The 14,557-nt window shown below is 41.8% G+C and overlaps 1 protein-coding gene across 3 annotated transcripts in view; it reads right to left on the bottom strand.

The window, feature by feature from the left end:
- The window catches only part of LOC139758416 (OTU domain-containing protein 5-A-like), a 95,561-nt gene that overhangs the window by 74,338 nt on the left and 6,666 nt on the right, over positions 1–14,557 (bottom strand). Inside the window, exons 2-3 of one of the 3 annotated variants that reach the window (XM_071679810.1) lie at positions 12,954–13,147; positions 12,020–12,212 (exon numbers count right to left, since the gene is read on the bottom strand). The exons of 1 other annotated variant lie outside the window; for it this stretch is intronic. In XM_071679810.1, the coding sequence (XP_071535911.1) occupies positions 12,020–12,212; positions 12,954–13,147 (387 nt within the window). Of the gene's footprint in view, positions 1–12,019; positions 12,216–12,953; positions 13,148–14,557 lie in introns of all 3 variants that reach the window. One more of the 3 variants, XM_071679801.1, reaches the window with a different exon arrangement.

The raw sequence follows: 14,557 nt of genomic DNA, 5'->3' as shown, positions 1-14,557 counted from the left end.
ACGCTTCACATGCCTTGATTCAATCCACTGACAGCACGTCAACCCCGGTATACCACATCGCTCCAATTCACTCTATTCCTTGCCCTCCTTTCACCCTCCTGCATGTTCAGGCCCCGATCACACAAAATCTTTTTCACTCCATCTTTCCACCTCCAATTTGGTCTCCCTCTTCTCCTCGTTCCCTCCACCTCCGACACATATATCCTCTTGGTCAATCTTTCCTCACTCATTCTCTCCATGTGACCAAACCATTTCAAAACACCCTCTTCTGCTCTCTCAACCACGCTCTTTTTATTTCCACACATCTCTCTTACCCTTACGTTACTTACTCGATCAAACCACCTCACACCACACATTGTCCTCAAACATCTCATTTCCAGCACATCCATCCTCCTGCGCACAACTCTATCCATAGTCCACGCCTCGCAACCATACAACATTGTTGGAACCACTATTCCTTCAAACATACCCATTTTTGCTTTCAGAGATAATGTTCTCGACTTCCACACATTCTTCAAGGCTCCCAGAATTTTCGCCCCCTCCCCCACCCTATGATCCACTTCCGCTTCCATGTTTCCATCCTTGGGGACAGGGGAGTAAGAATACTTCCCACGTATTCCCTACGTGTCGTAGAAGGTGACTATAAGGGGAGGGAGCGTGGGGCTGGAAATCCTCCCCTCTCATTTTTTTCTTAATTTTCCAAAAGAAGGAACAGAGTGGGGCCAGGTGAGGATATTCCAAAAAAGGCCCAGTCCTCTGTTCTTAACGCTACCTCGCTAATGCGGGAAATGGCGAATAGTTTAAAAGAAAGAAGATATATATATATATATATATATATATATATATATATATATATATATATATATATATATATATATATACAGAGGTATAAGTTTGTTGAGTATTCCTGGTAAATTATATGGGAGGGTATTGATTGAGAGGGTGAAGGCATGCACAGAGCATCAGACTGGGGAAGAGCAGTGTGGTTTCAGAAGTGGTAGAGGATGTGTGGATCAGGTGTTTGCTTTGAAGAATGTATGTGAGAAATACTTAGAAAAGCAAATGGATTTGTATGTAGCATTTATGGATCTGGAGAAGGCATATGATAGAGTTGATAGAGATGCTCTGTGGAAGGTATTAAGAATATATGGTGTGGGAGGCAAGTTGTTAGAAGCAGTGAAAAGTTTTTATCGAGGATGTAAGGCATGTGTACGTGTAGGAAGAGAGGAAAGTGATTGGTTCTCAGTGAATGTAGGTTTGCGGCAGGGGTGTGTGATGTCTCCATGGTTGTTTAATTTGTTTATGGATGGGGTTGTTAGGGAGGTAAATGCAAGAGTCTTGGAAAGAGGGGCAAGTATGAAGTCTGTTGGGGATGAGAGAGCTTGGGAAGTGAGTCAGTTGTTGTTCGCTGATGATACAGCGCTGGTGGCGGATTCATGAGAGAAACTGCAGAAGCTGGTGACGGAGTTTGGTAAAGTGTGTGGAAGAAGAAAGTTAAGAGTAAATGTGAATAAGAGCAAGGTTATTAGGTACAGTAGGGTTGAGGGTCAAGTCAATTGGGAGGTGAGTTTGAATGGAGAAAAACTGGAGGAAGTGAAGTGTTTTAGATATCTGGGAGTGGATCTGTCAGCGGATGGAACCATGGAAGCAGAAGTGGATCATAGGGTGGGGGAGGGGGCGAAAATTTTGGGAGCCTTGAAAAATGTGTGGAAGTCGAGAACATTATCCCGGAAAGCAAAAATGGGTATGTTTGAAGGAATAGTAGTTCCAACAATGTTGTATGGTTGCGAGGCGTGGGCTATGGATAGAGTTGTGCGCAGGAGGATGGATGTGCTGGAAATGAGATGTTTGAGGACAATGTGTGGTGTGAGGTGGTTTGATCGAGTAAGTAACGTGAGGGTAAGAGAGATGTGTGGAAATAAAAAGAGTGTGGTTGAGAGAGCAGAAGAGGGTGTTTTGAAATGGTTTGGGCACATGGAGAGAATGAGTGAGGAAAGATTGACCAAGAGGATATATGTGTCGGAGGTGGAGGGAACGAGGAGAAGAGGGAGACCAAATTGGAGGTGGAAAGATGGAGTGAAAAGGATTTTGTGTGATCGGGGCCTGAACATGCAGGAGGGTGAAAGGAGGGCAAGGAATAGAGTGAATTGGAGCGATGTGGTATACAGGGGTTGACGTGCTGTCAGTGGATTGAATCAAGGCATGTGAAGCGTCCGGGGTAAACCAAGGAAAGCTGTGTAGGTATGTATATTTGCGTGTGTGGACGTGTGTATGTACATGTGTATGGGGGGGGGTTGGGCCATTTCTTTCGTCTGTTTCCTTACGCTACCTCGCAAACGCAGGAGACAGCGACAAAGTATAAAAAAAAAAAAAAAAAAAAAAAAATAAATATATATATATATATATATATATATATATATATCTTTTCTTTCATACTATTCACCATTTCCCGCCTCAGCGAGGTAGCGTTAAGAACAGAGGACTGGGCCTCTGAGGAAACATCCTCACCCAGCTCCCTTCTCTGTTCCTTCCTTTTTAAAAAAAAAAAAAAAAAAAAAAAAAAAAAAAAAAAAATGAGGGGAAGATTTCCAGCCCCCCGCTCCCTTCCCTTTTAGTCGCCTTTTACGACACGCAGGGAATACGTGGGAAGTATTCTTTCTCCCCTATCCCCAGGGATAATATATATATATATATATATATATATATATATATATATACATATACACACACATATATATATTTTTTTTTTTTTTTTTTATACTTTGTCGCTGTCTCCCGCGTTTGCGAGGTAGCGCAAGGAAACAGACGAAAGAAATGGCCCAACCCCCCCCATACACATGTACATACACACGTCCACACACGCAAATATACATACCTACACAGCTTTCCATGGTTTACCCCAGACGCTTCACATGCCTTGATTCAATCCACTGACAGCACGTCAACCCCTGTATACCACATCGCTCCAATTCACTCTATTCCTTGCCCTACTTTCACCCTCCTGCATGTTCAGGCCCCGATCACACAAAATCCTTTTCACTCCATCTTTCCACCTCCAATATGGTCTCCCTCTTCTCCTCGTTCCCTCCACCTCCGACACATATATCCTCTTGGTCAATCTTTCCTCACTCATTCTCTCCATGTGCCCAAACCATTTCAAAACACCCTCTTCTGCTCTCTCAACCACGCTCTTTTTATTTCCACACATCTCTCTTACCCTTACGTTACTTACTCGATCAAACCACCTCACACCACACATTGTCCTCAAACATCTCATTTCCAGCACATCCATCCTCCTGCGAACAACTCTATCCATAGCCCACGCCTCGCAACCATACAACATTGTTGGAACCACTATTCCTTCAAACATACCCATTTTTGCTTTCCGGGATAATGTTTTCCACTTCCACACATTTTTCAAGGCTCCCAAAATTTTCGCCCCCTCCCCCACCCTATGATCCACTTCCGCTTCCATGGTTCCATCCGCTGACAGATCCACTCCCATATATATATATATATATATATATATATATATTATTCATTTATTTTGCTTTGTCGTTGTCTCCCACGCTAGCGAGGCAGCGCAAGGAAACAGACGAAAGAATGGCTCAACCCGCCCACACACACATGCACACACACACACGTCCACACACGCAAACATACACACCTATACATCTCAATGTACACATACAAATACGCACACAGACATATACACATATACACATGTACACAATTCACACTGTCTGCCCCTACTCGTTCCCATCGCCACCCCGCCACACATGGAATAACATCCCCCTCCCCCCCTAATGTGTGCGAGGTAGAGGTAGGAAAAGACACCAAGGGCCCCACTCGTTCACTCTCAGTCTCCAGCAGTCATGCAACAATGCATCGAAACCACAGCTCCCTTTCCACATCCAGGCCCCACACAACCTTCCATGGCTTACCCCAGACGCTTCACATGCCCCGGCTCATTATATATATATATATATATATATATATATATATATATATATATATATATATATATATATATATATATATTTTTTTTTTTTTATACTTTGTCGCTGTCTCCCGCGTTTGCGAGGTAGCGCAAGGAAACAGACGAAAGAAATGGCCCAACCCCCCCCATACACATGTATATACATACGTCCACACACGCAAATATACATACCTACACAGCTTTCCATGGTTTACCCCAGACGCTTCACATGCCTTGATTCAATCCACTGACAGCACGTCAGCCCCGGTATACCACATCGCTCCAATTCACTCTATTCCTTGCCCTCCTTTCACCCTCCTGCATGTTCAGGCCCCGATCACACAAAATCTTTTTCACTCAATCTTTCCACCTCCAATTTGGTCTCCCTCTTCTCCCTGTTCCCTCCACCTCCGACACATATATCCTCTTGGTCAATCTTTCCTCACTCATCCTCTCCATGTGCCCAAACCACTTCAAAACACCCTCTTCTGCTCTCTCAACCACGCTCTTTTTATTTCCACACATCTCTCTTACCCTTACGTTACTCACTCGATCAAACCACCTCACACCACACATTGTCCTCAAACATCTCATTTCCAGCACATCCATCCTCCTGCGCACAACTCTATCCATAGCCCACGCCTCGCAACCATACAACATTGTTGGAACCACTATTCCTTCAAACATACCCATTTTTGCTTTCCGAGATAATGTTCTCGACTTCCACACATTCTTCAAGGCTCCCAGAATTTTCGCCCCCTCCCCCACCCTATGATCCACTTCCGCTTCCATGGTTCCATCCGTTGCCAGATCCACTCCCAGATATCTAAAACACTTCACTTCCTCCAGTTTTTCTCCATTCAAACTCACCTCCCAATTGACTTGACCCTCAACCCTACTGTACCTAATAACCTTGCTCTTATTCACATTTACTCTTAACTTTCTTCTTCCACACACTTTACCAAACTCAGTCACCAGCTTCTGCAGTTTCTCACATGAATCAGCCACCAGCGCTGTGTCATCAGCAAACAACAACTGACTCACTTCCCAAGCTCTCTCATCCCCAACAGACTTCATACTTGCCCCTCTTTCCAAAACTCTTGCATTTACCTCCCTAACAACCCCATCCATAAACAAATTAAACAACCATGGAGACATCACACACCCCTGCCGCAAACCTACATTCACTGAGAACCAATCACTTTCCTCTCTTCCTACACATACACATGCCTTACATCCTCGATAGAAACTTTTCACTGCTTCTAACAACTTTCCTCCCACACCATATATTCTTAATACCTTCCACAGAGCATCTCTATCAACTCTATCATATGCCTTCTCCAGATCCATAAATGCTACATACAAATCCATTTGCTTTTCTAAGTATTTCTCACATACATTCTTCAAAGCAAACACCTGATCCACACATCCTCTACCACTTCTGAAACCACATATATAATGATCTCTCACCCCAACTCTCATTTGCCCTCTTTTTCATCTCTTGCACCTTTCTCTTGACCTCTTGCCTCTTTCTCTTGTACATCTCCCAGTCATTTGCACTATTTCCCTGCAAAAATCATCCAAATGCCTCTCTCTTCCCTTTTACTAACAATCTTGCTTCTTCATCCCACCACTGACTACCCTTCCTAATCTGTCCACCTCCCACACTTCTCATGCCACAAGCATCTTTTAAACAAGCCATCGCTGCTTTCCTAAATACATCCCATTCCTCCTCCACTCCCCTTACGTCATTTGCTCTCACCTTTTTCCATTCTGCACTCAATCTCTCCTGGTACTTCCTCACACAAGTCTCCTTTCCTAGCTCACTTACTCTCACCACTCTCTTCACCCCAACATTCTCTCTTCTTTTCTGAAAACCTCTACAAATCTCCACCTTCACCTCCACAAGATAATGATCAGACATCCCTCCAGTTGCCCCTCTCAGCACATTAACATCCAAAAGTCTCTCTTTCAAGTGACAATCAATTAACACGTAATCCAATAATGCTCTCTGGCCATCTCTCCTACTTACATACATATACTTATGTATATATCTCTTTTTAAACCAGGTTTTCCCAATCACCAGTCCTTTTTCAGCACACAAATCTACAAGCTCTTCACCATTTCCATTTACAACACTGAACACCCTATGCACACCAATTATACCGTCAACTGCCACATTACTCACCTTTGCATTTAAATCAACCATCACTATAACCCGCTCTCATCCATCAAAGCTGCTAACACACTCACTCAGCTGCTCCCAAAATACTTGCTTCTCATGATCTTTCTTCTCATGACCAGGTGCATAGGCAACAATAATCACCCATCTCTCTCCATCCACTTTCAGTTTTACCCATATCAATCTAGAGTTTACTTTCTTACACTCTATCACATACTCCCACAACTCCTGTTTCAGGAGTAGTGCTACTCCTTCCTTTGCTCTTGTCCTCTCACCAACCTCTGACTTTACTCCCAAGACATTTCCAAACCACTCTTCTCCTTTACCCTTGAGCTTTGTTGCACTCAAGAGCCAAAACATCCAGGTCCTTTTCCTCAAACATACTACCTATCTCTCCTTTTTTCTCATCGTGGTTACATCCACACACATTTGGACACCCCAATCTGAGTCTTCGAGGAGGATGAGCACTCCCCACGTGACTCCTTCTGTTTCCCCTATTAGAAAGTTAAAATACAAGGAGGGGAGGGTTTCTAGCTCCCCGCTCCCTTATCCTTTAGTTGCCTTCTACGACACATGGGGAATGCGTCGGAAGTATTCTTTCTCCCCTATCCCCAGGGTGATAGAGTATCAACAAATTTTATGGAAAACAAAAAGATGTTTTGGAAGGAGGTAAATAAGGTGCGTAAGACAAGAGAACAAATGGGAACATCGGTGAAGGGGGCAAATGGTGAGGTAATAACAAGTAGTAGTGAAGTGAGAGGGAGGTGAAGTGAGTAATTTACAGGTTTGTTGAATGTGTTTGATGATAGAGTGGCAGATATAGGGTGTTTTGGTTGAGGTGGTGTGTGAAGTGAGAGGGTCAGGGAGAATGATTTGGTAAACAGAGAAGAGGTAGTGAAAGCTTTGCGGAAGATGAAAGCTGGCAAGGCAGCAGGTTTGGATGGTATTGCTGTGGAATTTATTAAAAAAGGGGGTGACTGTGTTGTTGACTGGTTTGCGAGGATATTCAATATATGTATGGTTCATGGCGAAGTGCCTGAGGATTGGCAGAATGCACGAATAGTGCCATTGTACAAAGGCAAAGGGGATAAAGGTGAGTGTTCAAATTACAGAGGTATAAGGTAGGGTCTACCCCTACTCCCTTTGCCATTCATTTCAGACACATATATCCTCTTTCTCAACATCTCCTCACTCCTTCTCTCATTATGTCCAAATGCACACCCTCTTTAGTTCTTTCAACCACACTCTTATCATCTCTTTCTTTCATTACTTAAACCATCTTACAACATATACTCTCTTCAAATATCTCATTTCCAACATATCCACCCAGCTCTGCACATCTTCATCTATACTGCCCATGCACTGCATCCATAAGAAATTGCTGGAACTATCATACCTTGAAAAATGCCAAATTTTGCCCTCCCAGATAATGACCTCTTTCCACACATTCCTCAATGCTCTAAGAACCTTCAGCCCCTCACCCAACATGGTTCAAATTGCTGCCGTGTCCACTCCTAGATATCTAAAACGCTTTACTTCTTCAAACTTTTTTCCTACTTACACTCATATTGCAGTTAACATGTTCCTCTGCTCTGCTAAACCTAATAACCTTGCTTTTATTCACATTTACTCTCAACTTCCTCCCTTCACACACTCTCCCCTACTCATACATCAACTTCTACCATTTCTCACTCAAATCTGCCACCATTTGTGTCATCAGCAAACAACTACTCACTTCCGGCCCCCCCTCACCCCTTACAGACCGCAAATTTGCCCCCTCTCCACGACCCTTGTATCTAACTCCCTCACTAGCCCATGCAAAAGCAACTAAATAGCCTTGGTGACATTACACACCCCTGCTACAGACCAACCTATATGTGGAACCACTCACTCTCCTTTCCATCTACTTGTAAACATGTCTTATGCTCTTTTCAAAAGCTTCTCGTTGCTTCTATAGCTTAACTCCCACACCATATATTCATAAGGTCTTCTACAAGGCATCTCTATCAACCACATCATTTACTTTCTCCAATTTCAAAAAATGCCACGAACAAAGCCTTCTGTAAATCTAAGTATTTCTCACACAAATTATTTACAGAAAACACATGATCCACATACCCTTTACCACTCCAGAGACCATAATGTTCCTCACCAATCTGATGTTATACACTAGCTTTCACCCTCTCAATCACTACTCTCTCATACAAGTTACCAGATACACTAATCAGAGTTATACCACATAGTTCAAACCTTCATCTTCATCTGCCTTGCCTTTACAAAGTGTCATAATACATGCATTCAACTAATCCTCGGGCCCATCACCATGATCCACAGGCTAGGTGTGTGTGTGTGTGTGTGTGTGTGTGTGTGTGTGGGTATATGGGTATACATATAAAGGAGTAAAGCCATGGTTCACATACATAAGGTCAAGAGACAGGGTAAAACAAAAGTAAAATTCTCTCCTGTAATACATTAATAGTAATTACATACACTAAAATTTCTACACAGTTACCTCCTTTCTCAAGAAATTCAACTACAATACCATCCACTCCAGCCACCCTGCCACATTTCATCTTATGAAAGGCTTTCAAAACATTGTCTCTCTTCACCAAATCGGTCAAATCCATCAAAAGAAGAAGAAAAATAACCAAAAGGTATATCTGCTGCCATCTTTGTTTACATTCTCTAAGCTAGATGTGTACTGCCAGCCATAATTCGCATCAGTCTCAGTCGCTATCTTTTTAACTATCTACTATGTATTTAGGGAACCTTTCAAACTTATCATGTCTGGGAAACAGCCAGCAAAAGCAATTACAGGCAAAGCATTCAAGGTGCCCAGGAAAGTAATTACTATACATTTAAAGATGCAAGTGATATGCAAGATTGAGGCAAGCAAGTGTCAGGCATATGTAGGTCATTCACCTGGATTAGCTTTCTCAACCATTGAAAGAATACACACTAAGTTGCAAAATTTTTTCCTAAATAAAGAATAAGCCTTAGAAAATGATGGACAGCAAGCCAGAAAGTGTTGGTGCACTGCCAGAGTATGGCAGTGATGACTGATAACAATGCAAGCTAAGATAAACTAGTTAATGTTCATTAAATTTAGTTTCATGTCTTTGTGTTAACAATGTTTTTGCTTTGTTTCATTTATCAAACACCAAAATAACATCTGCAAAGCCATTACTTTTGCCAATGGAAGCCATTCTATAGCACTTACTAGTTTAAGAACTGACATTCAGAAATGCATCTCCATAGACACCATGTTATAATGACCCTTCTTAACAGATTTTTCACCTACTGGACATTTCGCAAGAATGGATCTTGTCCATTATAAGAGGTCTGTATTTAGGGAGGTTCTAATTCCACATAGTTGCAAGCCAGAGTGGAGCCCAAAGCAATCCAAATATGAACTTCCCCAGTCTGACCTTGAAACAAAACCCAACTGCCTTGTGGTGCAATGTTGGTTCTCTTTCCCTCTTCTAGATATAATATTTTGACTTCAGCTCCAGACAGGTAGTTGTCTCTGAATACCCACCCTTAGGTAGAACATGTGATTCCTGTCAGCCTACTGCATCACTTGATTACTATGTGGCTATTGGTAACCCAAGGGTGAGTTGTGATATCTGTTTCTTTTCCCACACTGCAAAGCTCTGGAGCTCTTTATCCCCTCATGTCTTTCCTAACAGTTATAACCTGCCACTTTTTAAAAAGCAGATTTTTTAGAACCTCCATAACTCTAAATACTTTTACTTTCAAATTTCTTCTCCTCTTTAACTGTATGAAACATAAGAAAGTTTAAGAAACAAGAAGCCTCTGGTAAGTAATTCTACCTCCCTCTATTGCACAAATAAGTAATCACATAATAATAGCCATGTATATTGTGTGGGAGGCAAGTTGTTAGAAGCAGTGAAAAGTTTTTATCGAGGATGTAAGGCATGTGTATGTGTAGGAAGAGAGGAAAGTGATTGGTTCTCAGTGAATGTAGGTTTGCGTCAGGGGTGTGTGATGTCTCCATAGTTGTTTTATTTGTTTATGGATGGGGTTGTTATGGAGGTGAATGCAAGAGTTTTGGAAAGAGGGGCAAGTATGCAGTCTGTTGGGGATGAGAGAGCTTGGGAAGTGAGTCAGTTGTTGTTCGTTGATGATACAGCGCTGGTGGCTGATTCATGTGAGAAACTACAGAAGCTGGTGACTGAGTTTAGTAAAGTGTGTGAAAGAAGAAAGTTAAGAGTAAATGTGAATAAGAGCAAGGTTATTAGGTAAAGTAGGGTTGAGGGTCAAGTCAATTGGGAGGTAAGTTTAAATGGAGAAAAACTGGAGGAAGTAAAGTGTTTTAGATATCTGGGAGTGGATCTGGCAGCGGATGGAACCATGGAAGCGGAAGTGAATCAGGGTGGGGGAGGGGGCGAAAATCCTGGGAGCTTTGAAGAATGTGTGGAAGTCGAGAACATTATCTCCAAAAGCAAAAATGGCTATGTTTGAAGGAATAGTGGTTCCAACAATGTTGTATGATTGCGAGGCGTGGGCTATGGATAGAGTAGTGCGCAGGAGGGTGGATGTGCTGGAAATGAGATGTTTGAGGACAATATGTGGTGTGAGGTGGTTTGATCAAGTAAGTAATGTAAGGGTAAGAGAGACGTGTGGAAATAAAAAGAGCGTGGTTGAGAGAGCAGAAAAGGGTGTTTTGAAATGGTTTGGGCACATGGAGAGAATGAGTGAGGAAAGATTGACAAAGAGGATATATGTGTCGGAGGTGGAGGGAATGAGGAGAAGTGGGAGACCAAATTGGAGGTGGAAAGATGGCGTGAAAAAGATTTTGAGTGATCGGGGCCTGAACATGCAGCAGGGTGAAAGGCGGGCAAGGAATAGAGTGAATTGGATCGATGTGGTATACCGGGGTCGACGTGCTGTCAATGGATTGAATCAGGGCATGTGAAGCTTCTGGGGTAAACCATGGAAAGTTGTGTGGGGCCTGGATGTGGAAAGGGAGCTGTGGTTTCCGGCATTATTGCATGACAGCTAGAGACTGAGTGTGAACGAATGGGGCCTTTGTTGTCTTTTCCTAGCGCTACCTCGCACACATGAGGGGGAAGGGGGATGTTATTCCATGTGTGACGAGTTGGCGATGGGAATGAATAAAGGCAGACAGTGTAAATTGTGTGCATGTGTATATATGTATATGTCTGTGTGTGTATATATATGTGTACATTGAGATGTATGGGTATGTATATTTGCGTGTGGGGACGTGTATGTATATACATGTGTATGGGGGTGGGTTGGGCCATTTCCTTCGTCTGTTTCCTTGCGCTACCTTGCAAATGCGGGAGACAGCGACAAAGCAAAATAAAATGAATAAATAAATATGCATGACTAACAAAATCAATCCAAAACGTGATCAATGATCTCTACAACCAATGGCACTGTCTTATCCTTCCAACACAATGTGACTGACTTTTATAGCCAAAGCAATGATCACATACTGCATGAAGGAGGTGTGGTAAGGCTAAAAAGGAATACTGACCAGAAAATAAGACTATTATGGGTTTATTCATAACGGTGATCATCAAAACTTAACCTAGTAATATTTATATACTAAGTGATTACTGTAAATATGTATCTATTAAGCCTGAATACTTACTTGATCACTCCCAACAAGCAAACAAATCTTTATAATGCTGTTGTGATTAGCAAACGAAAACTGTCAAAAACATGGCCTGCCAGAATTCTAGCAAGAACACATCCTAAACTAAATTACAAACAATACAGAAGAATGCTAGCTCAGATAGCTCATTAAAACTGTTGTTCAGACAGCACACCATCACTGACTCTTGCACAAATGGTACACGAAAACTCACCTGGGGGGAGAGAGCCGGGGGATGGGGAGGTGTGATGGATGTGGACATGGGTAGTGGATGAGGGTGTGGGTGTTGATGGGGGTGGGGGTGAGAGTGGTTCACTGGTGTCACACTCCATCCACTACTTGTACTTGGGTAAGGTGGAGAAGTATTGCCCCGGTGCTCTCTGTGGTCTCGATGTTTGGGACGCACACTTCTGGAAGCATCCACTTGGTCAGTCCTTATTCATTCTTTAAAGTCATAATTCTTATCTTATATGGAGGGTTTTACCCAAGGAAGGCAATGGCTAATGCTAGTCTACGTCCAATTCTATTCATATCATGCTTAAGAATAAAGGAAATTAGCCACCAGCATTTACTATCATTTCAGAAATTGACGGGCGCATATCTATGAATTACAAATATTCATGTATCAATAAGAACAGTATTACATATGATTATGAAATTTTCAAATTAAAATCCAATAGCAAACAGAGCTGACAAACTTCCTCCTGTTTTACTTAGCATACGGCAGGTCAAAACCCAACTGAAAAGGTGAGATAGGAATTTAACAGCTCCATAAATGCCATCATCATACAATATTTCACTTCTTAAGCCAGAGATAAATTGGATAAAGATGGCTGAAAATTGTACAACAATGCAATGAAAAAAAATACTGGTGAAAAAGGAGTTGAGAGTATTTCTGAACAATATGGGGATATTAGCAATGCATGTTTTTGCCAAATCCGAGCCTTATTGAGGTCTTAAGGTACTTCCTTAATCTAATTGTAATTTAGTTTCCCCTGAACAGTTTCAAAACGCATAACAGGAAGCAGACTGCAACTTCATACACTAGGTTCCTGAAGTAAGTTTAAGTTATATGTAAGATCATAAGAAAAAAATATTTGTACTTCAGTTCTGATTGCCCTCTAATTTTGATTTCCCCTCCATCATACCTGAGGGGGCTGGCTCGGTAGCGACGCTTACTGTGTGACGGGCCGCTCTCATGTGCATCTTCAAAATGTGAGGGAGATGTATGAGATGGGCGCTTCTCCTCCCGTGGTGCTGCTGAGGGAGGTGGGGGGGGCCAGCAAGGGGGTGGTGACTGTGATGACAAATACAGGGTGCCCCGGCTCGTACCTTCCCCAGCCTGTAGGTCGAGTTGCAACATCAAACACACAGGACATCAAACATACAACACAGCTCACACATGGGCTTATACAGCCATACATATACCTAGCAACTTATTTTTTAAAGAGATTCATATTCCTTACCTGCAATCTCAATTACTTATATATAGAAATGCACACACATGCAGCTCTTCTTCGGATGCAAATAAATACATTTCAAATAATAAACATGAGATATCTAAATACAATTGCAGATCATAATTCTCAAAAAACATTTCTTACCCCTTGAATTTCACACAAGATCTAAAAGCATGAAATATTCTCTCCAATTTCCTAATTCTATTCTTTTTAAAACATTAATATAATCTAAAGTCTTAAAAGGAGAATAAAATCCAGGACATTCTACTTTATTGAGATAAAACATAATGCTGAAGGAACAAATATGAAGAAAACTGAAGTACATATGGATCAATGAACAGCTTTAGTCCATTTCATCAAAACAATAGATGCAACCAACACTAAGTTTATGTTACCACCAGAGAGGCAAAATCTGCATGACGACCACACTACACGTACTTCTATATCAAGATCTCTTGATGAATGGGCAGTACTGATGGTGGATAACAATTAAATCAATGTAATCTACTTTCATAGTGTCATATCTGCTACCTACCTATGTATATATCCATCCACTGCATTCCTCTACATTCACTCCAAATCCATGTCCCCATTTTACTGAATATCTCTATGAGTTTACAACCCACTGCTCCATCATCAATAGCTGTCTTTTAATCAGTAATCTAATAATGTGGCTATTGTTCTCTTCTGTTAAATTTCTTAACACTACTTCTGCACGTTTCTTACATGATCAACATAACTCACAGATCGAGATGGCCAACTAAGGTATGCTGAAATGGTATGGGCACATGGGAAGGATGGGTGAAAAAAAATTGCCTAAGAGAATCAGTACATCAGTAAGAGAGGAAGCATGGGGCAAGAGGAGACTAAGGAGAAGGTCGAAGGATGGAGTAAAGGAGACTTGGAGTAATAGGGCCTGAACATTCTGGTGGGCAAGATGCTTGCACTGAACAGAATGAATTGGATGGATTGAGTATCTAGAATAATCTGCTCAACCAACAGCAAATGTCACTGGTGGCAGAAATTAATTGAATTGATGTAGTGTATGATAGGTGATGTGCTCTCAGTAGGCTGAACCAGGGTACACAAAGCAGTCAAGGTAAACCACAGAGAAGGCTTGGCTGCTAGGCTGTGGATGGCAGACTCCAATTTCAGTGCATACTTTATAATAGCTAGATATTGGATATGTGCAAATGAAATGACCATTTCACTGTTCCTGATACTATCTTGCTAAAGCAGAAAAACAATTATGAAAAAAAAAATAATAACCTTAAACAAGCTATATAATAATT

This window comes from Panulirus ornatus, chromosome 2, assembly GCF_036320965.1.
Source record: "Panulirus ornatus isolate Po-2019 chromosome 2, ASM3632096v1, whole genome shotgun sequence".
NCBI lineage: Eukaryota > Metazoa > Arthropoda > Malacostraca > Decapoda > Palinuridae > Panulirus > Panulirus ornatus.
This window is presented reverse-complemented; position numbering and strand designations above follow the sequence as displayed.